The sequence below is a fragment of the Capra hircus genome, chromosome 2 (genome assembly GCF_001704415.2).
Source record: "Capra hircus breed San Clemente chromosome 2, ASM170441v1, whole genome shotgun sequence".
Classification (NCBI taxonomy): Eukaryota; Metazoa; Chordata; class Mammalia; order Artiodactyla; family Bovidae; genus Capra; species Capra hircus.
The window spans coordinates 109072194-109098227 of NC_030809.1; the positions used below are offsets into that span (position 1 = coordinate 109072194).

General features: G+C 39.9%; 1 protein-coding gene across 7 annotated transcripts in view; it reads right to left on the reverse strand.

The window, feature by feature from the left end:
• ABCB11 (ATP binding cassette subfamily B member 11) overlaps positions 939–26034 on the reverse strand; it is a 101258-nt gene continuing 76162 nt past the window's right edge. For all 7 annotated transcript variants that reach the window (XM_013969124.2, XM_013969135.2, XM_013969127.2 and 4 more), the window contains 9 exons: positions 22200–22304; positions 21951–22112; positions 18400–18603; positions 15124–15365; positions 11839–11995; positions 10515–10712; positions 6105–6311; positions 4203–4349; positions 939–3381 (listed from right to left, as the gene is read on the reverse strand). In XM_013969124.2, coding sequence (XP_013824578.2) covers positions 3181–3381; positions 4203–4349; positions 6105–6311; positions 10515–10712; positions 11839–11995; positions 15124–15365; positions 18400–18603; positions 21951–22112; positions 22200–22304 — 1623 coding nt within the window. In that variant the 3' untranslated portion in view covers positions 939–3180. The remainder of the gene's footprint in view (positions 3382–4202; positions 4350–6104; positions 6312–10514; positions 10713–11838; positions 11996–15123; positions 15366–18399; positions 18604–21950; positions 22113–22199; positions 22305–26034) is intronic.

A 26034-nucleotide genomic window follows, 5' to 3' on the forward strand; every position in this document is an offset into this window, starting at 1 on the left:
AATAAGATAGCACAATTTTCTTTCTTGTCTATAATCATTCTTGATTATTGCAGATAGTCATTTTGGGTCACCTCGAGTGAACAGTTCCCTTTCTATTCCCAGCTGCTCTGTTGCCCTCACATTTCTCTCTTTGTCTCTGAGAGTAGGAGCTATCCTTGTATTATAGGAAGAAAGAAATTGTCAACTCACTGTCTGGCTGTGTATTCTTCCGTTTCCTACCGTGCATTCTGTCTTAGTGATGGTTTATTGAGTTTAGTAGCTGCATTCAGACAGCTACATGCCAGTCACGTGTACCCTGATTACTCATTATGAGCCTTAGGATCCCATACAACTCACTAATGAGCACATTATAATGCTGGCCAGTGCTAATTAGATGATAATCATGTGCATTGCTTTATTTACAGTCTATCCATTTAAATTAATTGGGTATTTAACTGAACACAGTGTGAAAGAAATTGGAATTGGATTTCAGTTAATTTCACCTGCCATCTCTCGTAGGCAGGTGAGACTGTTCACTTGACCTGGAAATTTAAGCAATACAAATGGACATAATGCTTCTTTTATAATGGTACACATGCATATGTAAATTTATCTCAAAATATGTTTGGAAAGAGCAGCCAAATTTGCAATTTTTTATCCCCACTAATATCCTTATTGATCTGATTGCAGAGAGATTCTACATGCATAAGACATATTAATAAATTCAACTCATTAGTTGGAAATATAATGTGGGATCCTAAAACAGACTGATGAGAAAATTCTGATATTTTCTTAGGATAGGAAACTTACCTTTAACGCATTAAAAAAATGTGTAGTGAACTATATCTAATTATGATCCTATGTATTTTCCTCTTTAAGGACATAACATCAAAATATTACTGGATTTACAGTTTTAAACGAGTGTACAGTTGCCAAAAATTGTATGCATGACTGCATCATTAAATTCTAAGTGTCTTTTTATTGAAATAATTTCCCAAGAGCACAGGCAGAATAGACCTAGAGTAACTACATGAAAAAGTGTTTCTAGACAAAAAGTTGGAGGTCAATTCTTCTATTTTTTTTCTCAAATAGTAACATTTCTGGTTTATAGGCACCTGCTTCCATACAATTCTGAAACTCTTACACAGCAGAATTTCTTTAGGCATCTCTCATTCTTGAGAATAGTTTGCTGGGAATAAAATTCCAGAACAGAAATAATTTTTCCCTCAGAATTCTGAAGGCAAATCTTTAGGTCTTCTGACTTTCAGTGTCACAGCCAAGAGGTCCTATGTCATTATGCTTCTTTATTATACATTCCCCTTCTCTTGGAAGCTTTTAGTATCTTCTCCTTTGCCTCAGTTTTCCAAAACTGCATAATGGTGTGCCCAGGTAAGATCTTTATTTATTATATTTGACAATTTGTGAACTCTTTCAAGTTGGAAATTCATATCCTTCAACTATAGGACATATTCTTGGACTATTTAATCCTGTTTCCCCTCAGTTTTCTCTGAATTTTCTTTCCAGAACTGCTGTTAGCTAATTATTGCATCTCCTGAATTGTTCCTCTAAGTCTTTTTCTACTTTTCAGGTCTTTTTGTCCTACCCTCAGAAAAATTTTCCCAACTTTATCTTCCAATCTTGTATTTTTTTCTTCCATAAAGTTTTATTAACTGGGGTTATGGAAAGAGTTTGAACACAACAGAACCCACCCTGAAACCGTTGGAAATTACAAAAAGACTTGAGATAATGTCAGTCACAACAGATTAAGCAAGTCTTTCCATCACCTGGACACAATAATGCAAAATTGTAGAAACCAAATCTTCACGAGTGGTACAGGATATAAGACAAAAATGAAGACATTGGCAGTCCCTGACATTGTAAAATAAACTTGTAACTTTATTTACTTCTGTATTTTTGAAGTTGTAATTGAAATGTTTTCCCAAATCATTTCAAATCCTCTCCAGTCAAGTTCTTCCCTCTCATCAAAAACTTAGAAGTATCTTATTTAAAAATAGTTTAATCACCCAGTCTATTCCAGGAAACTGGCAGCCTCCTAGCACATAGCTTATGTTCTTCTTCTGAAACAAAAACTTAAAACAAATGGCTGTTGGTCTTTCTTCTTCAGTATTACAGGATAAGCACGTGCTTCCTACAAAGCTTAATTCCTTCTTGAAGGCATCTTTATTCTGCAACTTAACACTGCCGTTTGTCATAAGCAGAATGCTGCCCTCTACCCTCTCCGTTTCTGACTTCACAACCATCCGTTCTTCTGTTGTAACTGCTAAACCACCTGCGTGGTTATTCACCAGGAAACACTAGACCCGAGACATAAATAATATACCTCGATATAATAGTTCAGGCTTCCTTTGTAGGCAGAATTTCATTTGTTGGCCATGGGAAGAAAACACTTACACAAGGTAAAGTCCACTATTTTCACTTCATGCTGGGCCTTGGGGAAACAAAGGACAGCAACCAATGTGAACAGGGGTGAAGAGGAGTACAGGACCTAGGAGAGAGCCCCCTGCTCCAGCCACGTGGCAGAACCTAGTCCAGTGAATGAGGACTTCACCACCCACGTACTACACCTTGAATCTATAAATCAACATTCCTGGCTGGTAAACCCTTTTCAATACCCGTCTTTTTCTGCCCCTTTCAGTCTGAGAGTGTCCGAAGTGTAAGTCCTCCTTTCTCTCCTCATCCTTAGAGATGGATGAATCTGCTTTCACATGCAAGAAAACTTCAATCAAAAAACAGCCAGTCTTCAGTCCTTCTGTTCTTCTCCATATGACCTTGGTCCAGCTCAGTAGATATTTGTCGAGTGTCTAGTCTAGACCAGGCTCTGTGTGCCTCAAGTGTTCAAAATGCAAGGGATGGTTCTCTGCCCCTGGCGAATTGCAAGTCTATTTCCTCCACATCACGATGTCTCACTAATTCCCATGGAATAACTGGGGCTGGTGAAAGCACTGGATGATGGCTGCTTGACACTGGATTCTTACTGCCAATGACCCTGGTTTCTTTCATTTTCTATATACAGACATTTAAAACTAAATTATTATTGAAGGTCAACTAGCTCAGGTCCAATGTATGTCTGTAAAAGTAAAATATCATTATTTCTGCTTAAAGAAAAAACAAAAAACAAAAAACAGTCCGTGGCACTCCTGTAGTTGGTGTACCATCTGTGCATGAATCTCACAAGCCAGGTCAACTGATGGGGGCGCCTGTGGTAACAAGTTTGTAATAGGCCCCTTTCTGAGCCATCAGTTCTTCATGGGTCCCCTTTTCAATCACTGTCCCCTGTGACATGACGGCAATGATATCTGAGTTCCGGATGGTGGACAAACGATGGGCAATGACAATGCAGGTTCGACCTTCTCTGGCTTTGTCCAGGGCCACTTGCACTGTCTACAAAGAGAAGATGGAAAGTTGGTGCAAAGACATATGTTTGTTCCCTAGTCTGCTATTGCCTGAGTTCTGCTTCATGCCACCTGAGTAACATCAAGATATTCAGGGCTTGATATGAGAGAGAGGTCTAAAAAAATACTTGCTGAATGCAATGCATCAATGATTTAAATGGCAGTCCACAGGCTGAAAAATTTCACTGAACCTGTAATGAACCAAACTGAGACCATGAAGTAATTTTACATTACTCAATGGTCTAGTTCAATATTAATAAAATAAAACCAGGAAAACAATGTAAGGTAGCCGTTAGGTGGTCATTCCCTACCATTCTTCATTGAGGACAATTTAGCTGTCTCCAAAACAGAATCCTAATTTTTAAGGAGTTAATTATAAATGGTAAATTTCATGATTATGTTTTGCCCAATTGCATTTACTTTTATGCAAAATGCATGTCAGAAACCACCTCTTTGTTTTGCATGCTTCCCATCTTCTCTGCCACAGAACTTTAGAACTGTAAAATATGAAATGCCTAACAGATGGCCAGGATTATTTTATTTTACTTAAGATAGCTAATCATTTGCCCTTGAAAAAAATGTCACCTAACCTAAACAATTTTAAAAACAATTCTTAAAGTTAAAAAATTTTTTTATTTGAAGCAATCCTATTTTAAATCCTTTCTCTAAACTATTGTCTCTTGGTTCTGCAAAGGAGTAGCCATTTCTACTGTGAATCAGAAAATTAACAATACTACCATTTTATACGGACAAATATTACAGCAAGAGACTCATTTACGATGGTCTAAGGCTTAGAAAATCAATACCTACCTTTTCACTTTCTGTGTCTAAGGCAGAAGTAGCTTCATCTAGCAGCAAGATTTTCGGATCCCGTACGATAGCCCGAGCAATAGCAATGCGTTGTTTCTCTCCTCGAGACAGTTGAGACCCCTGGGACCCAACATTAGTTTCATATTTCTGGAAAACATATGGTAAATTTCAGAACCAGAAGCATGCCCCTGTGCTTTATGGAGCCCCCATCAATGACTCCTCAGGATTTAAACAATTTGTTGTTTTATGAAATTGTGAATCATTTCTATAAAGGACTTCAAATCCATCTAGGATCTAAAAAAAATATGGCATGTGTGACCTTTCATGCTGGAAAACAAGGGGACTTTGTATCCTTTTCTCTGTATTTATTTTTTCATCTCTTTCTCCTTAGTATGAGATCTTCCCTGACGTAAGATACCCTGATTTCCAATCTCCTGTCTGGAAGATCTTTCTAAGACAGAATGGTCCTAGAATGTCAGGACCTTTGGGAGATCTTCTCATCCATTTCCTTGTTGAGGTGGCATTGTTCTGGAAGGCAAGCCTTGCTTTGAATTTCACTCTTGCTATATCCTAGCTCTGTGATCATGAACAAATTATTTAAATTTTTGTGAGCTGAAAACTCATCTGAAAATTCAGATATTAATAACTAGTTCACATATTTGTCATTTTTATGAAATTATGGAAGAGAATCCCTTGATGAAGGCTTGTGTAAAATAAGTTACATTCACAGAGTATTTACTGTGCATCAGGTATGGTACTAACTACTCTAGCCAGATTATCATTTAATGTTCACAGAAATAATTTCCTCCTTATTACCTATTTTTCAGTTTCTTTTTTGAAAATTTTTCAGTTTCCATGTTTTCATTTTCTTTGTGATTGAACACCAAGAAAGAGCATTGGTGGATGGAAAAATTTAGGGTCAATGTTACACTGCATTCAGACTTGGCTCTGGGAAAGTGAGACTTACCCCAAACCAAGTGCAGCTTACTCTACATGTGTAATAGTTGCTGCCGAGTAATGGAATGACAATGACAGTAATAACAGAAGCAGCTTTCTTTTTTTGTGGCTATTTTGTATACTCTTTCATTCTAAGTTATCTTTTACCTTTTTGTAGTCTCAAAAGAAAAGTAGTTGTCCCAAAGTTACAGAAGTAACTTTACACTAGAAAGTGACCTCACTTGGATTCAAATCAACGTCTGCTCCAAATCTCAGGATTTTTTTTTTTTCCATTATGCTAAGCTGATACTCAGGGCTTCCCTAGTGGTTCAGACTGTAAAGAATCTGTCTGCAATGCAGGAGATCTGGGTTCAATCCCTGGGTCAGAAAGATCCCCTGGAGAAGGGAACAGCCACTCACTCCAGTATTCTTGCCTGAGGAATCCCATGAACAGAGCCTGGAAGTCTACAGTCCATGGAGTCACAAAGAGCTGGACACAACCGAGTGACTAAGCACACACAGGCAAGCTGATGCTCGATGTGGTATTACTTTTTGTACAGCAAGTTCTATAACATTCCTTGCATTGGATAATATAATACTGTTCAAAACTAACGATTAGGGACTTTCCTGGCAATTCAGTGGTTAAGACTTCATTTTGCAATACAGGGATTGTGGGTTCAGTCAAGGTAAAAAAGCCAGAACACAAACAACAGAAGCAATATTGTAACAAATTCAATAAAGACTTTAAAAATGGTCCACATCAAAAAAAATTTTATAAAGCCCTAAAGATTATGTTGATGAAGGACATTTATTTTGCTTAAAAGGCTGAGACCATCCCAGGGCGCTGGGGAATAAGTTGTGTTGCCTTTGACCTTCTCCTTGAGCTACAGTCATAATGACTTTCTGGTTGTCCTACTGCTCTCCCTCCCTGTCTCCCATCAGGAATGACTCTGACTGTGCACCTACCTCTGGGAGGGACATTACAAAGTCATGCAGCTGAGCCTGCTTCGCAGCTTCTATAACCTTTTCCATAGGGATTTCTTTGGTGTTGTCTCCATACTTGATGTTGTCCATTATGCTACAGGCAAACAACACTGGTTCCTGGGAAACGATTCCAATGTTTGAGCGGAGGAACTGGATGTTTACGTTTTTGCTGTCATGCCCATCTATCATCTGCCAACAGAAATGACAACCAGAGCACTGAATTTTAGAATTCCAGCAGTGAGGAAAGTTCATGCCCTAGAGTTAGTGTTATGCAAGATGCGTGCTTTGCTTAAGAGACAACAAGCTCAGGATTCTTGGAAATAAATTATGTTGCCTTTGACCTCTGGAGGTGGTGTCTGCCAGAAGCGGTGTCAAAGTTGTGATCAGACACGGTTTTGTTTGTTCATTTCCCAAACTCTAGCTCTACAGGTGGTATCAAACAAGAAAGGCACATTATCTAGTTTAGAAAACAGAAACTTCCCTAATCTTCTGGTGTAGCACATCCTCTCCAAGTACACATAATTGCTCAATTTTGAGACTCCATGGGTTATGAAATGGGGTTTCCTATGTAAAGCTATTGGACAATATAAGAATCAAACCCATTGATTTCAATGATACTAACCTCTGAATGATTGAAGATAATGAATCCCAGTAAGAAAGAAGTATATTTATTCACTTGGTCAACCAACAGATATATACAGAATAACCTGCCACAAAGGTACCATGCTAGGCAGTCTTTGGTATAATATAGAAAAAAAAAATCTTTATTTTCTAGGAACTCATGATCTATTTTTATGATTGAATAGCATCATGGACTCAATGGACATAAACTTGGGCAAACTCCAGGAGATAATGAGGGGCAGGGAGGCCTGGTGAGCTGCAGTTCACGTGGTTGCAAAGAGTAGGACACAACCTAGTGACTGAACAACAACGACAACAACACGATTTATTTAGGCAGTTGAGCACAGGAATTCAAATATCCACCATTCGAGCTCTTCCACTTAAAAGACCTAGGACAGCAAAAGGATAGTATGTCTAACATACTACTATAAAGTATTTAGCCGCATGATTTCAGAAAAAGATTATGTTAAGTAGTATGGATATACTATATTTTAGATAATATGTTGGCAGCATAAAACACAAACACTACTAGAAAAAGTATATGGCATTCCCCAATAATTAGCCCTTGCTCCTCTTCCTTTATGCATTTTCCATAGTACTTACACACTGCAAAGCACTAATACTTAATTAAGTACTGGAACTGTTTGCTGATTGTTGTCTATATGAGAGTATTCTGAGAGTAAGCTCCCAGAAGACAGAAGACATGGTTCATGTTCCTTAGAATTTCCCACAGGAACTAATCTGGGCACATCATCAGTTCAGTTCAGTTCAGTCGCTCAGTCGTGTCTGACTCTTTGCGACCCCATGAATTGCAGCACACCAGGCCTCCCTGTCCATCACCAACTCCCGGAGTTCAGGCAAACTCACGTCCATCGAGTCGGTGATACCATCCAGCCATCTCATCCTCTGTCGTCCCCTTCTCCTCCTGCTCCCAATCCCTCCTAGCATCAGAGTCCTTTCCAATGAGTCAACTCTTTGCATGAGGTGGCCAAAGTACTGGAGTTTCAGCTGTAGCATCATTCCTTCCCAAGAACACCCAGGGCTGACCTCCTTTAGAATGGACTGGTTGGATCTCCTTGGAGTCCAAGGGACTCTCAAGAGTCTTCTCCAACACCACAGTTCAAAAGCATTAATTCTTCAGCGCTCAGCTTTCTTCACAGTCCAACTCTCACATCCATACATGACCACTGGAAAAACCACAGCCTTGACTAGACAGACCTTTGTTGGCAAAGTAATGTCTCTGCTTTTCAATATGCTATCTAGGTTGGTCATAACTTTCCTTCCAAGGAGTAAGTGTCTTTTAATTTCATGGCTGCAGTCACCATCTGCAGTGATTTTGGAGCCCCCAAAAATAAAGTCTGACATGCTGCTAAGTCACTGCAGTCGTGTCCGACTCTGTGCGACCACATAGATGGCAGCCCACCAGGCTCCCCCATCCCTGGGATTCTGCAGGCAAGAACACTGGAGTGGATTGCCATTTCCTTCTCCAACAAATCTGACATAGGCACCCAATTAAATGCTAAAAATGTTGAATGCCTGCATTTGTTAGCTTCCTTAAGAGCAAAGAGAATTTTTTAAAATTGCATTAAAGGTGGTATTTTTCTAAATGAAAAATGTCTGTAAAAAAGTTTTACAATGATGTAATAAAATATATCGTGTCTATGAAATGCAAGGAAACATATTGATATTTTTCATGGGCATTGCTTTCTATCTGTGACCAGAACATTCGCTGAGTACATTCAGAGAAATATGCTTAATATGCATGTTAATGTTAAAGAAGTTGAACATGAAGGATTCGAATTCCTGCCTGTCATGTAGTTAGTTCACAGTCTACCCAGGTGACAGTCATGAAAGATCTGACATTTGGTTAAACTGGATCCTCTCCTTTGCAGAGATCAGACCCCCAGTGCCATGGACTTCCTAGAGTCATCAATCACCAAATAATTTCAAACAAATAAAATCCCTATACCTAAAATTAATAAAAGAAGTGACTATAATCTTCAGATAATCAACTCTTACTCCTTATTTTCATAATTTCCTGGATTTTACCACTATCGGTTTGCTTGTTTCCCTGTTTTGCTTTATGCAAAGGAAACTTTAGCTACCTCTTTCAAATTTCCCTCAGCATTTCTCCTCATCATTTTATCTATCCTCATTGTAATGACAATTACATTATTCAGGGGTATCAGAAAGTCCTTTTTCAAAATATGTGGATTCAATCAAACCCACACCTCTGAATCATTTCTTAGAAAACTACTTACAGATGCACTCCAACAAAATAAGAGGGGAAACCAAAGAAAGAGGAAAATACATGAACTAGGAAATAATGGACCGAATCCAAAAGATACTGTGGGAAACTCACAGACTGACAATTGCTGAACAGATATAGGATGCAATTAGTCCAGGTTGTGGCAGAAATAAAGGAAAGAAGCAGGCTCCTCAGAATAAGTGTCCATGTAGAACATGGGAAGAACCTAAAGATTTCATAAAGGCAGAGAATACAAGAAAGAAAGAAAGTCTTTCAGGAAAGCAAGAAAAGAAACTGTGATGCTAATGTACCTCACTCCTTAACTGTGAGATGAACAATATTTCCATAGCCATAAGAAAAGTTAATAGATTTTCAACTTTCAGAATCAGCCTAGAGGAAAAGCTGTAAATAGTATAAATAAAATGCAAGCATTTTATATTCTTGATAAAATAAAAGTGTAGCTATTAGGGATTGAGAGGCAAAAAGAAAAAAAAGGAGGGGGAGGAAAAAGTGAAAATAGAGGTAGAATTGCTAATCTCATCTTAGAAAATGAGGATTCAAGAAATGTTACCTGCAGGTGATGGGAAAGAAACAAAACTGTATTAATTAAATTTCCAAAAAGAAGAGCTTTTAAAAGTAGTATAACCATATTGGGAGGAGGTGGGTCAAAGGAGGGGAGAGGAGGAAGGGAAGCTAAATTTCCATCTCTTGCAAATAAATCAACAGAGGGTCTAAATTTGTTAAATCAAGAAATAGCAACATGAGCATATTATTTAGGGACACTGAGGTAATTGTTGGGAGATCTAAAAACATCAAGTGATTAAAAATAGTTGCCTTTGAGCAGAAAAAGGGGGGTGGGGTGGAAATGGTGGAATAAAAGATTGGTTTTGTTTTGTTTTGCTTTGTTTTTACAAATATTTCTTATTTTACTTTGTACTCCTCTGCAGATATAATTTGGAAAGATAGAAAGGAAAAAGAAAAGAAGAGAAAGAAATTCTGTAGAAAATAAGCAACAAAGCAAGCCACAATTTTTCAAATATCTTTACCAAAGATTTAAGGCACATGACTACCAATTTGAGACCCTTATATTATTTAGACTTTAGCTTCTTGAACCAGGATTGTCTCAGATTTTTCGTGTTAAATTCCCTTTCTTACTCATTTATCATTGTGTTTCTCATCATCCCCCAGTTTTTCTGTTCCCAGTCATTAGTTTCTTGACTAGTCTGCACTTTCTGCCCCATTTACAGGTAAGTGAATGCTTCTATTAAATGCATTCATCTCCAGCTTTGCAGTTTTCTTTGCCTATCTGGTCAGGAGGCCATCTGGAACTGGGAAGAATGAATCTAACATTAGAAATTGTGAGGTAGAATCAGGTCAAGCAGCAAATGACTGGAACTGGAGAATATTGCCGGAGGCAAGCGCTTCAGAATGAGTCTGGTAAGGCACAACCTTGAAGACCCCCTTTAAGAAGTTGGAGATCCTCTGCAGAAAGCTAAATTCTCAAAGGCATTTGCATTGCTTACCACCTTCCCTTGGTCAGGATCATAGAAACGTTCCAACAGCTGAACGCTGGTGCTTTTACCACATCCACTGCTCCCAACAAATGCCAGGGTTTTCCCTGGACCGACAGACACTGAAAGACCATTCAGAACTTGTACATCAGGGCGGGAAGGATATGTAAATTTACAGTCAACAAAGTCAATCTGTCCCCGGAAGTTGTCCTGTGGATGGAAAGATTAGAATTATATATTCTCCTGCTAGTATCTAGACTGTTGAGAATGCACCTGAGTTTTAAATCCTTGCTTAAGATACCTTTAACAACAAGCTGCCAAAATGCAAAGTATAAGGACAGCAACTTAATGAAACAGCATTCTATTCCCTATTTTAACAGATGTAGAATAAACGGAGGGTGGGGCATTGAGTTTAAAGATATTTGATCAAAAGCTCAAATATTCCCATTATAACCTAAGGGGACTTCCTCGTCAGTCATTCCGCATGGAAGAGAAGAAAAGAGATGATTACATCACAGAAGCCAGTACCTATGCAAACTCCTACAGTTTTGTTTCCCCAAATATTTAAAATAAAAACTTTACACTTGAAATGACCTCCACAGAAAGTTACTTGAACTCTGAATTGCAAAGGTGAAAACCTTTAGTTGTACTATCTGACATGCGAACTCTAGAAAGGGATAAACATTTAATAAACCACACAGAGACTTGCCTTTTACTGAACTAAAGGAGAAATGGGGCATTTGACCAATTTTAAGATTTCTGAATTTAGTTAACTTTACTAGAGTTTAGGTTGTTTTGCTCTCTTGAACATACTGGGATATTAAAAATCAAGCAAGGAAGACCTAAAAAGACACCTGTAGGAACTATTAATTAGAAAAAGTGATATTTCATTGAGATCAAATTGATTTTCTGAGCGTCCACATGAAGGTATGTGGAACTGAGATAAACATGAAATAAGTCAGTATTACAGGACAGGAGAAACTGGTTTTTCTACATTCCATAGCAGAACATCAGTAAAATCACAGTGATTGTGCAAGTCTCAAAGACTTATAGCTTCATTTATTCTGGAATTAAGTGTGTTTTATAGTGACTGTGTATTATAAAACAAGTATTCACTGGATAGAATTGCCTTATTCAAATGCCAGCTTTATGAATAATTTTAATGCTAATGTACTTCATTCCTTTACATTAATAAATCTACTATCTGCTCATTCTGAGTGCATATGAATGCACCCATCTACTACACAATTTCAAAGCTAAGTGGTCTTAAATAAGCAGCCCCGATGCTGTCCAGCAGACACACACTGCACTCCTTACCCCCACCTCCAGTACTTACCCATCTTTCACCTGCACTGCTATACACATTGATTGCGGGTCGTCGGTCCAGCAGTTGGAAAAAGCGTGCAGCTGAGATTTTAGCTTTGGCATAACTTGGTGTGTAAGAGGAGGCTCTCCCAAGAGCTGTCGCACTCAGTACAACTGAAGAGATCACCCTGCAATCAGACAGACACCCAGCTAGAAAGGGGGCAGTGTGGTTGGTGTGGTGGCCTAAGAGGCTAGAGTTTGGGGGGGTCTAGCCTTGGAAAGGACTAAGCAGCCTTGAACAGGTCTCTTTAGACTTATCTGGGAATGGGAAGATGGGGAGATGAATGGTGTTTAAGTTGTGTTCTAACAAGAAAGGGTGAGGGGAGGATTGCACAAGGGAGTTCAAACCTCTAAACCCAGCTTCAAGTAGAGCAGCCTTTAAAAAAAAGTTGTTTGAGAAAAAGACTTCTTGGGGGAAAAAGAAGAGTAGTTGAAAGATCACCAGATTGCCTTGGACTTTTCTATTAGGGGCAATGAAAAAGTTCATTGGAACTTTTTCAAAGTTGTTATGGAAAAACCAAAATGAACATTTTGGTCAATCCAATACAATGTTAACATTCTATGAATCTATGATCAGTGTGTGAAAGAAAATGATTGGTGATATAAGCATCAATTCTGTGCCAAGCAAGCATGTAATTCATTCTTCAGACAGCATGAGAAAGATGTGATTGCCTGAATCCTTCTGCTCATCCCAGCTTATGCACGTGTGTGTGCTTGTGCTTAGTCGCTTAGTCGCTCAATTGCGTCACACTCTTTGTATGTTTTACTGCTCAGTTTATAAGCAGAAACGGTTTCAGGGCAGATCTGCAAACCCAAACATCTCTAGAATCTCAGTTCAAAGCTTAAAGCAATGACAAGCACCTGAAATCAAACAGGAAGTGATAGGAGGTCATCTTTCAGTTTTTAAAGCGAAGGCAGAAATCGGGAGTTTTCTATAGTCTCTGATTTTTACATGTTGGCAAATAAGTCTTCAAAAATCTTATCTAAACTAAATAAGTCAACAGTTTGTGATTTCCAATTTGGGGTTAGTAGCTCTAAATACACAAAAATTTAGAAAAGATACTTTCTGGTGGGTGGGGGGTGTAGTGGGGCTGGAGAAAATTTTTCTTTTATTTCTAGGAGAAGATAGAAGGCAAGAAGACAGAACTGGTTCATGACTCGAGAGCAGACTTTTACTAGGGCTGATTTTCTTAATGTCCTCCAGGGTTTTCTCAGACCATCTCCCCCTCATTCTTCCGAGGTCCCCCACCCCATCACATCGCACTCATATGCATGTACACCCAGTTCCTTGGTACCCTGACACCCTCAGGCTCTGGAAATGTGAGAAACTGGACTCAAAGCTAATCTTCTTAGAAGAGCAGACCCCAGCTATAAGAAAGGAACCGGATTCCCCTGACTGGGTCTTTGCTCTCTCCACCTAGGAAGAGTCAGCTGGAGACTTGCCTTCTTAGCAAGAAGTAGAGTTCAAATAAAGTAGATCTATGAACCATCTTACTTTAGGCTTCTAGGCTTTCTCAGCATTAACCAATATGGTAGGCTGTGAAAATGCTCAGTTAATCTTATTACTCTATACACATCCCTTTGCAATATGACTTTTTACTCCTCTGATATTGGGACTTCTAGTAAGAAATATATATTTGGTCTTCTGTCAGTTTCTATCTTGGAGCTCCTAAACCTGTAGAATTTCCCCAATTTTGAGAGGATCAATGTGTCTTTTTTTATGTTAAGGAACTGGCTTTTCTAAAAACTCTGGATAACCTAAGGATGGGCTTCCCAGGTGGCACCGGGGAAAAGAATCCACCCGCCAATGCAGGAGATGCAAAAGACGTGGACAAGAGATTCAGGTTCGATCCCTGGGTCGGGAAAATCCCTCAGAGGAGGAAATGGCAGTACATTCCAGTATTCTTTCCAGGAAAATTCCATGGACAGAGGCACGTGACAGGATACAGCCCATGGGGTCCCAAAGAGTCAGACACGACCGAGTGACTAAGCACACACACACAACCTAAGGATGGGGCCTGGTTGCCAGGAGAGTCAACCATGTGATCAGAGAGATGGAACTTCAGTCCCTTCTCAGACCTCAGGGAAGGGAAGAGGCTGGATATTGACTGTGACTGATGGTCAATGATTTAACTAATCAGGTCTAACAAGGTGGAGCCTCCATAAAAAACTCCAAAGACAGAGTTCATAGAGCCTCTGGTTTGGAGAAGATGTGGAGATCTGGGGAGAGTGGCGTTCCTGGAGAGAGTATGAAAGCTCCAAGCCCTTCCCACACAGCACACCCTCTGGGTCTCTTCCATCTGGCTGTTTCTGAGCTGTGTCCTGTGCGTGTTCAGTCATGTCGGACTCTGCGGCCCTGTGAGCCTGCCAGGCTCCTCTGTCCGTGGAACTTTCCAGGCAAAAGTACTGGAGTTGCGTGCCATTTCCTACTCCAGGGGATCTTCCCCCCTAGGTATTGAACCCACATCTCTTGCATCTTCCTGCATCAGCAGGCAGATTCTTTATGACTACGCCACCCGGGAAGCCCAGTGAACTGGTAACCTAGGAAGTAAAGTGTTCCTCTGAGTTCTAAGAAACACTCTAGCATATAAATCAAAGCTGAAGAGGATGTCATGGGAACCCTGGGTCTCTAGCTGGTTGGTGAGAAGCACAGGTGGTGACCTAGGCTTGCATTGGTATAGAGGACTGAGGGAGAGGCAGTCCTGTAGCACCAAGTCCTTAACCTGTGAGAGGATCCCATGCTACCTCCAGGTAAACAGTGCCAGTATAAACTGAACTGTAGGACGTCCACCCAGTGTCAGAGCTGTGTGATAGCAGCATGGGCAGAAAGGAGAGACATTTATCAGACCCTGTCATCAAAAGATGGGTTGCATTCCTCTTTCCTTTGAATCTGGGCTTTGTCATATAGAACTTTCTTTGGCTAAAGAGATGTTAGAAAATGTGATGCATGCAGAGACTTGGCAAGCACGTGCACACTGCGGCTGGCAACCTTCTGTCTTCCAAGAGCACAAAGCGAAGAAAACAGGCTGCTAACAGGCCACGTGGAGACAGAAGGCCGCTCGGGAGCCTAACTGAATCAGCACAGTCCAGAACTATTACCACCCTGAAAACCCACAGAATCTTTCAGAAATAATAAATCTCAGCTGTTTAAGACACCAAGTTTGGGATGGTTTAAATGGCAGCCACTAACAAATCGGACCAGACTATTCCTCCCTTGAATGCTGATCTTTTATGATTTTAGCCAGACATTCCTCACCTGAACACATAGCTGAAATGGAGCCCTTCATTGGGAATTAAGTAACCTCCATATCTGTAGGAAGCAGAATTAGCAACAAACACGATGCACTGGGAAAAACCAAAGCAGAGTCCGTAAATATTCGCTTTTCGGAGGGCTGTCTTGTATGGCTTCTCCAGTTCTGCCTCAAACGCTTCTATAAACTGCCTCTCCTTTCCAATCCCAGCCACAGTACGGATATTACTGAGGGCTTCGTTTGTAATCTGAAGAAGGAAAAAGAGCTTTAGAAATAAAAGAGCAGAGGTAACTACTTTCATGACATTTTCAGTAGTTACATGGATTAGATCCAGTGCAAATGGCAGAAGGTGATACACATCACATCTTCTGGGAACACAAAGAAGTTGCTGGAAATCAACTTGACTAGACCCTGAGACATCCTATCAGTTCAAGTTCTACTCACTACTAACAAAGGTCCGTCTAGTCAAGGCTATGGTTTTTTCAGTAGTCATGTATGAATGTGCCAGTTGGACTGTGAAGAAAGCTGAGTGCCGAAGAACTGATGCTTTTGAACTGTGGTGTTGGAGAAGACTCTTGAGAGTCCCTTGGACTGCAAGGAGATCCAACCAGTCCATCCTAAAGCAGATCAGTCCTGGGTGTTCATTGGAAGGACTGATGCGGAAGCTGAAACTCCAGCATTTTGGCCACTTGATGCGAAGAGCTGACTCATTGGAAAGACCCTGATGCTGGGACAGATTGAGTGCAGGAGGAGAAGAGGACGACAGAAAATAGGGTGGTTGGATGGCATCACCGACTCAATGGACATGGGTTTGGGTAGACTCCAGCAGTTGGTGATGGACAGGGAGGCCTGGTGGGCTGTGGTTCACGGGGTCACAAAGAGTCAGACATGACTGAGTGACTGAACTGAACTGAAGAGAACATGGCTTCATTGCCTCTAACTGTTGAGGAAGAGAGGAGAGGGAGGAAAATGGTATAGAAGGCTCTCTTTATGAATTCATTTGAAATGTCCAAAATGGTTTCTTTAGATGTGTCTGAGACAGAAGATTGTTTACATAATATAAATTTAAAATATTAGATTTTATTTCTTAAAATTATCCTGACAAAATATTATGTAAGAAAAGTTAAGTATAAAGCTTATTTTTCAGTCTATACTATGAATTTGTATTTGTTTCAGTCCATCAGTTCAGTTCAGTTGCTCAGTCGTCTCCAACTCTTTGCGACCCCAGGAATCACAGCACGCCAGGCCTCCCTGTCCATCACCATCTCCTAGAGTTCACTCAAACTCATGTCCATCGAGTTGGTGATGCCATCCAGCCATCTCATCCTCTGTCGTACCCTTCTCCTCCTGCCCTCAATCCCTCCCAGCATCAGAGTCTTGTCCAATGAGTCAACTCTTCGCATGAGGTGGCCAAAGTACTGGAGTTTCAGCTTTAGCATCATTCCTTCCAAAGAACACCCAGGGCTGATCTCCTTCAGAATGGACTGGTTGGATCTCCTTGCAGTCCAAGGGACTCTCAAGAGTCTTCTCCAACACCACAGTTCAAAAGCATCAATTCTTTGATTCTCAGCTTTCTTCACAGTCCAACTCTCACATCCATACATGACCACAGGAAAAACCATAGCCTTGACTACACGGACCTTTGTTGGCAAAGTAATGTCTCTGCTTTTGAATATGCCATCTAGGTTGGTCATAACTTTCTTTCTAAGGAGTAAGCATCTTTTAATTTCATGGCTGCAGTCACCATCTGCAGTGATTTTGGAGCCCCCCAAAATAAAGTCTGACTCTGTTTCCACTGTTTCCCCATCTATTTCCCATGAAGTGATGGGACCGGATGCCATGATCTTCGTTTTCTGAATGTTGAGCTTTAAGCCAACTTTTTCACTCTCCTCTTTCACTTTCATCAAGAGGCTTTTTAGTTCCTCTTCACTTTCTGCCATAAGGATGGTGTCATCTGCATATCTGAGGTTATTGATTTTTCTCCCGGCAATCTTGATTCCAGCTTGTGCTTCTTCCAGCCCAGCGTTTCTCATGATGTACTCTGCATAGAAGTTAAATAAGCAGGGTGACATACTCCTTTTGCTATTTGGAACCAGTCTGTTGTTCCATGTCCAGTTCTAACTGTTGCTTCCTGACCTGCATATAGGTTTCTCAAGAGGCAGGTCAGGTGGTTTGGTATTCCCATCTCTTTCAGAATTTTCCACAGTTTAATGTGATCCACACAGTCAAAGCCTTGGCATAGTCAATGAAGCAGAAATAGCTGTTTTTCTGGAACTCTCTTGCTTTTTCATTGATCCAGCAGATGTTGGCAATTTGATCTGTGTTTCCTCTGCCTTTTCTAAAACCAGCTTGAACATCAGGAAGTTCACAGTTCACGTATTGCTGAAGCCTGGCTTGGAGAATTTTGAGCATTACTTTACTAGCATGTGAGATGAGTGCAATTGTGTGGTAGTTTGAACATTCTTTGGCATTGCCTTTCTTTAGGATTGGAATGAAAACTCTAGGGTAAATAATTACTATTTCTGAATTAGGGTCCTATCCCAAAAAAGGTACAAAAGTGGGCTACCTTCTATCACTGGCATATAAAATTCTTTTGGCTTCTGCCTACTTGGGCTATGTTAACTTTTCCTCTTCAAAGAGACAAACCTTAGTTGATAGTAAATTTATTAAAAGGGGAGGGTGTATTTATGTGTCTGTGGATGATTTCTTGTCCCTGATAAATGTCTATGCCATCATCTCTTCACTTATCTCTGATAACCAGATTTAATTAGAACAGTCTTAAAAGTGCATAGCTGCAGCCTAAGTGTATTCAGGATCTAAGCTGTATGTATCTCATGGTTCTCTTTGGGAAAGATATTTGCCACAAGTCTAGCAGACACTGAAGTGTGAAAGTTAAAAGTATGTGCCAAAAAGATGGTAATTCCTTTCTATGTTGGTAGTATTACCTGGAGAAACCATTAAGCGAAAAAAAAAAAAAAAAGAACAGACAATAAAGGTAACCATCCACTCCTGCAAAGGAGGATACTATGCCAAATTGGGATGTGGGAAAAGATAACTGTATGGGAGTAAACTGAACATGTAACCTCTGTGTTTGCCCCACTATTTCTCCACATCTGCTCAATCTCATAGCCTCAGAGGCATATATGATAAAGGCTAATGGGAAGTTTCTAACCATGAGTGATTGCAGGCTAACAGCTTCCTTAGGCCTATTTGTACTATTCCTTAGCAGTTTGATAGCCACGCAGCCATAAGCAGTCTGAACAGTGGGTGTAGGAGATTACCTGTCCCGCTACTTCCAGGGACTCCTTGTCATGAGTGGCAAATCCCATCAACATTCTGGTCTGTATGGCTCCCGATAAAGCCAAGAAAGGGAAGAAGCACACTATAACCAGGCTTAGCTTCCAGCTAAAGAAGAAGGCAATGATCATAGCCACAGCGATGTTAGTGAAGGCATTGACCATCATCCCGATCTGAGAGCCTGTAGCCTGCAAACCAAAAGCAATCAAACAATCTCAGATATGCAGTCTCTGATTAAACATTAAGAGAAGGTTGTTTTATAGCAAAAAGATAGATTGTTTAAATTATTATGATAAAATTGTAATATATAATATATATAAAACATAACATTTATCATTTTAGCCATTCCTAAAAGTATAAACCAGTGGTATTAAATACCTTCACAATGTCATGTAACCATCACCATATTTATTCCCAAAGCTTTTTCATTATCCCTAACAAAAACTCTATACCCAATCAATATTAACACCCCTTCCTCCCTCTCTCTAGCTCCTGTTAACCTTTATCCTATTTTCTGTCTCTGTGACTTTGTCAATTCTAGGTACCACATACAAGCGAAACCATCAACATTTATCCCTCTATGTCTAGCTGATTTTACTAAGCATAATATTTTCAAGGTTCATCCATGTTAGACCAGGTATCAGAATTTTATTTATTATGAAGTTGAACAATATTCCATAGTGAGTATATACCATATTTTGTTTATCCATTGCTGTTGATAAACACTTGAGTTGCTTTCAGCTTTTGACCATAATGAATAATGGTGATATGAACATGGGTGTATAAGTATTTGTTTGTGTCCCTGCTTTCAATTCTTTCATTATATATACTTAGGAATGAAATCACTGATCATATAGTAGTAGTTCTATGTTTAAAAAAGGGAGAATCTTCTACATAATGATACCCCCGTAGAGCATTTGAACGCCGGATTAATAAAAGTATTACATCTTATTCACAGCTTCTTGGGAGCTCATCTATTGACTAATCTCATTTCATGGGTATCAGAGCTAGAGCAGTCAGTGAGAGATTAATTCTAGTGATAATGAATAACCTATAAAACTCCTTGAAGATTGAAGGTTGCAAAAATAGTAGAAATGAGCTTATGGCTTATTTATTTAGTCTAAGGTCAAGAATAAGGTGAACTAGATACCAGAAAACTCAGATGGTAGGAGTAAAATTGGTATAAACTCTTTAAGCAGCTAGATAATGCATATTAAAACCTTTCAAAATGATTATACATTTTGATCCAATGATTATATTTTAAGAACTAAAAAAATAATCAAGAATATGCCAAGCCTGATGTAAAATGATATAAATTACTTACAAGGAGGAGACTTATATGGGAAACTTTAAGAAATTGTGATATATAAAAATAATGAATTATATAGTCATTAAAAATTCATCATAGAAGAATGCTACTGCTGCTAAGTCATTTCAGTCGTGTCCGACTCTGTGCGACCCCATAGAGAGCAGCCCACCAGGCTCCCCCGTCCCTGGGATTCTCCAGGCAAGGACACTGGAGTGGGTTGCCATTTCCTTCTCCCATAGAAGAATATATAAGGGCAAAAATATGCTCACATTAGGTTGCTTGACAGAAAAAAAAGAAAGATTACAAAATAATACACAGAGTGTAACCCAAAGACTGTGAGAAACACATTTCCACAGAAAAAACCTATGTAAACATGTGTTAGTTGCTCAGTCATGTTCAGCTGTTTGCAATCCCATGGCCTGTAGCCTGCCAGTCTCCTCTGTCTATGAAATTTTCCAAGCAAGGATACTGCACTGGGTAGCCATTCCCTTCTCCAGGGAATCTTCCTAACCCAGGGATCAAACCTGGGTTTCCTGCATTTCAGACAGATTCTTTACTGTCTGAGCCACCAGGGAAGTCCCAGAGAAAAGGCCTAGAAGGATCAACACGAAAAATTTACAGGGACTTTCCTCTCAGTAAAAGGATTCTATATTCCTTTGCAAATCTCCATGTCATTGTCCATATTGTTGGTTGAACTGGTAGGAGCTGAGATATACATACAGTAAGGCACCGGCAATCCAGCAAGTTTTTTCTTCCAGAAAGAGCCTCACAGGCAAACCCTTTCTTTTTTCCTCTTTGCCTTTTTATAATGGAAAGCGAGTAGAAGTGTTGGGAGGCAAGGTGAGCTCTCATCACTTTAATCCAAATGCTTGATTTTATAAAGGTGTAGCCTCACCTTGTACATGTGGGTACGTCTCCTGAACAAGGCAACAGGTTCTGGGGTTAAGAAACCACAGCTGAGTCTCCATTATTCAGATACACAGGCTTTGGAATGTGTCAAGATTCTAGACAGCGATCATTTCCATCTTTCCCTTGATTTCCTGAGCTGCCCAGAACAACTTCTCTTTTCCTAAAACTAATTTATAACCCCAAGTACCTATGGAAGAAGGCTTTTACCTATATGCCCTCTTGGGGGCGCTATTAAGTCCCATGGAATCCGAGCCTCTGGGCCTAAAAATAATCTGAGAAAGGAGACTTGGAAAAGTTCTTAGTTACTAAACTTGCAGGAAATCCGAAACCCTGACAGATTTCGATTCATGCTATAACACTGATTCTTGGCACTGCTGAGGAGACAGTTTGCTTTCACTGCTGTTTGTCAGCTTTGGAAATGAGAGAAAATGTGGCTTTGGGGTACCCTAGTCCCACGAGTTCCCATTTCATATGAAATACCTATGTAATTCTAAAAGAACCTCTTGAAAGTGAAAGAGAGGGGAAAAGCTGGCTTAAAACTCAACATTCAAAAAACTAAAATCATAGCATTCAGTCCCATCACTTCTTGGCAAATAGATGGGGAAATGATGGAAACAGTGACAGACTTTATTTTCTTGGGCTCCAAAATCACTGTAGATGGTGACTACAGCCATGAAATTAAAAGATGCTTGCTCCTTGGAAGAAAAGCTATGACAAATCTTGACAGTGTATTAAAAAAAAAAAAAAAAAACAGAGACATTACTTTGCCAGCAAAGGTTCGTATAGTCAAAGCTACGGTTTTTCCAGTAGTCATATATGGATGTGAGAGTTGGACCATATAGAAGGCTGAGCATTGAAGAATTGATGCTTTTGAGCAGTGGTGTTGGAGAAGACTCTTCAAAGTCCCTTGGACCGCAAGAAGATCAAACCAGTCAATCCTAAGGGGAATCAGTCCTGAATATTCATTGGAAGGACTGATGCTGAAGCTGAAACTCCAATACTTCAGCCATGTGATGCAAACAGCTGACTCATTAGAAAAGACCCTGATGCTGGGAAAGATTGAAGGTGGGAGGAGGAGGAGACCACAGAGGATGAGATGGTTGAATGGCATCACCAACTCAATGGACATGAGTTTGAGCAAGGTCTGGGAGATGGTGAAGGACAGGGAAGCCTGGTGTGCTGCTGTCCATGGGGTCGCAAACAGTTCAGACTTGACTGAGTGACTGAACAACAATTACAACTTATGTAATTATCAGAATACGCAAAGGAAAGAAAGTCTCCTCCAGTTGCAACATCCCTGGTTTCCCCGTGGCTTACCCCTTGAACTTGGGAAGCATCTGTAGCAAGCCTTGTTGTCAGGGCTCCGGGGCTATTTCTGAGGTCATCGAACCAGCCAATGTCTTGCCCTAACATTGCTCTGAAACCCAATTTACGTAGCCTTTTTGTCAGAAGTTCCCCAGATTTGGCAAAAGCATATCCCTAAAACATAAAGGAATCTTTAGTGATATTTTAACTTGAAATGGCAGAAAACAGCTAAATTGCTTGCTGAAAAATAAAATTCCTTACCTGCAAAAACTGAGTGCAAAGAGAGAGACAGCCTATTGCTACAAAGAGCAGGCACACACCATGGATCTGCGATCTTTGTTCTTCTTTATCAGGAATCGAGAAAGTCTTTGCAAGACAGTAAGCAAGGAGGTCACTTTATTATTACAAACAACAGCAAAAGAAATAAATTCAAATATGTTTAAAAGAAATTTCTCTTAGGCATTGGGTTAAAAACAAGTTCACTATAAACATACTAGTATTAAACCAAAGTTAACTCTGAATATGTGTACTTTATCTGTGGAGAAGGAAGGCTGGTGAATGGAAACCACTAGTTGTGATTTAAAGAATTTTTACCTTGCTTCTTTGCCTGCTGTAGGCAATTTTATTGACTTTTCTTTGATACAGATGAAAAATATGATGAATGCTTCAAATTCTTTACATAATAAGGTAAGGGAAAAAGAAAAGAAGAAAGGAAAGAAGTGGGGAAGTTACTTGAGAATCTAAGAATATTCTCTCCTAGTATTAGTTTTATAGTGTTTATATATATATATATATACAAATAATAGCATCATTTAAAAAAGCAGCTGGCATGCACCCACACCAAAGCAACTAGCTATCAAGGCATTGACTGGGATTGGGTAGGACAGAAAAGCTTTCATCCATCAGAGGCTGAAGTTGCTGCCTCTAAATCATCCGGAGTTGAAAACATCCCCCTCAAAAAAATACTATGGAAATTATGAGTGGGGTTTTTTCCAGTCTATAATAAGTGGCAAACTATATTCATAGGTATATTCTGAACGTAGAGGCACATGTTCAAGTAACTAACAATAGCCCAAGCTGTTGCAACAAGAAAATGTGAAGAACAGCTGCATACTCTTAATAACATCGCCTTACAATGGGTTTTCGGTACAACAAAACCTTCTTAATTCAGACTACATGAGGGAGCTGTGAGAGTTCAGAAAGACTATTCATTAGAGAACTGCACAATAAATCTTTATTGATTGATCTGCATTAATTTGAATAACTAGAACAATGCCAGCAAGCAGTTGCTCAAAGCAAACCATTTATTCAGTAAATATTCGAGTGCCTGCTGTATGCCAAATAAATCTCCTGAAAGCAATGTTTACTTCTCCATTAACAAGCCCTTTTTTGTGAAGCAGAAGTAACCCATTGAAATCATCACAAATTTCGAAATGGGAGGAGGTGTTCTAAATTAATGAGATGTATTGTTTCCAGGACAGAGTTTCTGGGGCCTTTATAGCTCTTAGTAATAAAAGATATATTCATTCTTAATGAATGAAGTGGGTTCACAAGATGCCACAGTCATTCATCCCAGCATGGAATAACTCATGTAAGTTTATTTTATAGTTTATAAATAAAAGAACTTATATTTCGGTTTGGTTTTAAAAAATATTATACAAATCCCCCCAAACCCCAGACTGTGATGCCATAATTCTCATTCTTCCCTATGGTTCTTTATTATAATCATGGACTATGGCACTACAGATTAACCATTTTATTTTACAGATGGGACACTAAAGCCCACAAGCTCAAGTCCTCTGTCCAGGTTTGTTTGCTACTGCTGCTGCTGCTAAGTCGCTTCAGTTGTGTCCGATTCTGTGCGACCCCATAGACGGCAGCCCACCAGGCTCCTCTGTCCCTGGGATTCTCTAGGCAAGAACACTGGAGTGGGTTGCCATTTCCTTCTCCAATGCATGAAAGTGAAAAGTGAAAGTGAAGTCGCTCAGTCGTGTCCGAGTCACAGCAACCCCATGGACTGAAGCCTACCAGGCTCCTCCGTCCATGGGATTTTCCAGGCAAGAGTACTGGAGTGGGGTGCCTTTGCCTTCTCCGCCAGGTTTGTTTAGCTGGTGATTATCGCTCTGTTCTGTTCTGTTCAGTCGCTCAGTTGTATTCAACTTTTTGCAACCCCATGGACTGCAGCACACCAGACTTCCCAGTCTATCACCAACTCCCGGAGCTCGTTCAAACTCATGTCAATCGAGTCAGTGATGCCATCCAACCATCTCATCCTCTGTCGTCCCCTTCTCCTCCCACCTTCAATCTTTCCCAGCATCAGGGTCTTTTCAAATGGGTCAGCCTCGAAGTATTGGAGTTTCAGCTTTGGCATCAGTCCCTCCAATGAATATTTAGGACTAATCTCCTTTAGGATGGACTGGTTGAATCTCTTTGTTGTCCAAGAGACTCTCAAGAGTCTTCTCCAGCACCATAGTTCAAAAGCATCAATTCTTCAGTGCTCAGGCTTCTTTATAGTCCAACTCTCACATCCATACATGACCACTGGAAAAAGTATAGCTTTGACTAGATGGACCTTTGTTGGCAAAGTAATGTCTCTGCTTTTCAATATGCTGTGTAGGTTGGTCATAACTTTACTTCCAAGGAGCAAGTGTCTTTTAATTTCACGGCTGCAGTCACCATCTGCAGTGATTTTGGAGCCCCCCCAAAATAGTCTCTCACTGTTTCCATTGTTTCCCCATCTATTTGCCATGAAGTGATGGGACCGGATGCCATGCTTTTAGATTTTTGAATGTTGAGTTTTAAACCAGCTTTTCACTCTCCTCTTTCACTTTCATCAAGAGGCTCTTTAGTTCTTCTTCACTGTCTGCCATAAGGGTGGTGTTATCTGCATATCTGAGGTATTGATACTTCTTGCAATCTTGATTCCAGCTTGTGCTTCTTCCAGCCCAGCGTTTCTCATGATGTACTCTGCATAGAAGTTAAATAAGCAGGGTGACAATATACAGCCTTGACGTACTCCTTTCCCAATTTGGAACCAGTCCATTGTTCCATATCTGGTTCTAACTGTTGCTTCTTGACCTGCATACAGATTTCTCAAGAAGCAGGTCAGGTGGTCTGGTATTCCCATCTCTCAGAATTTTCCACAGTTTATTGTGATCCACACAGTCAAAGGCTTTGGCATAGTCAATAAAGCAGAAATAGATGTTTTTCTGGAACTCTCTTGCTTTTCCGATGATCCAGCAGATGTTGGCAGTTTGATCTCTGGTTTCTCTACCTTTTCTAAATCCAGCTTGACCATCTGGAAGTTCATGGTTCACATACTGTTGTAGCCTGGCTTGGAGAATTTTGAGCATTACTTTGCTAGCATGTGAGATGAGTACCATTATGTGGTAGTTTAGACATTCTTTGGCATTGCCTTTCTTTGGGATTGGAATGAAAACTGACCTTTTCCAGTCCTGTGGCCACTGCTGAGTTTTCCAAATTTGTTGGCATATTGAGTGCAGCACTTTCACAGCATCATCTTTTAAGATTTGAAATAGCTCAACTGGAATTTCATCACCTCCACTAGCTTTGTTTGTAGTGATGATTCCTAAGACCCACTTGACTTCGCATTCTAGTATGTCTGACTCTTGGTGAGTGATCACACCATCATGGTTATCTCGGTCATGACGCTCTTTTTGTATAGCTCTTCTGTGTATTCTTGCCACCTCTACTTAATATCTTCTGCTTCTGTTAGGTCCATACCATTTCTTTCCTTTATTGTGCCCATCTTTACATGAAATATTCCCTTGGTATCTCTAATTTTCTTGAAGAGATCTCTAGTCTTTCCCATTCTGTTGTTTTCCTCTATTTCTTTGCATTGATCACTGAAGAAGACTTTCTTATTTCTCCTTGCTATTCTTTGGAAATCTGCATTCACATGGGTATATCTTTCTTTTTCTCCTTTGCCTTTCACTTCTCTTCTTTTTTCAGCTATTTGTAAGGTCTGCTCAGATAACCACTTTGTCTTTTTGCATTTCTTTATCTTGGGGATAGTCTTGATCACCAGCTCCTGTACAATGTTACGAACGTCCATTCATAATTCTTCAAGGCACTC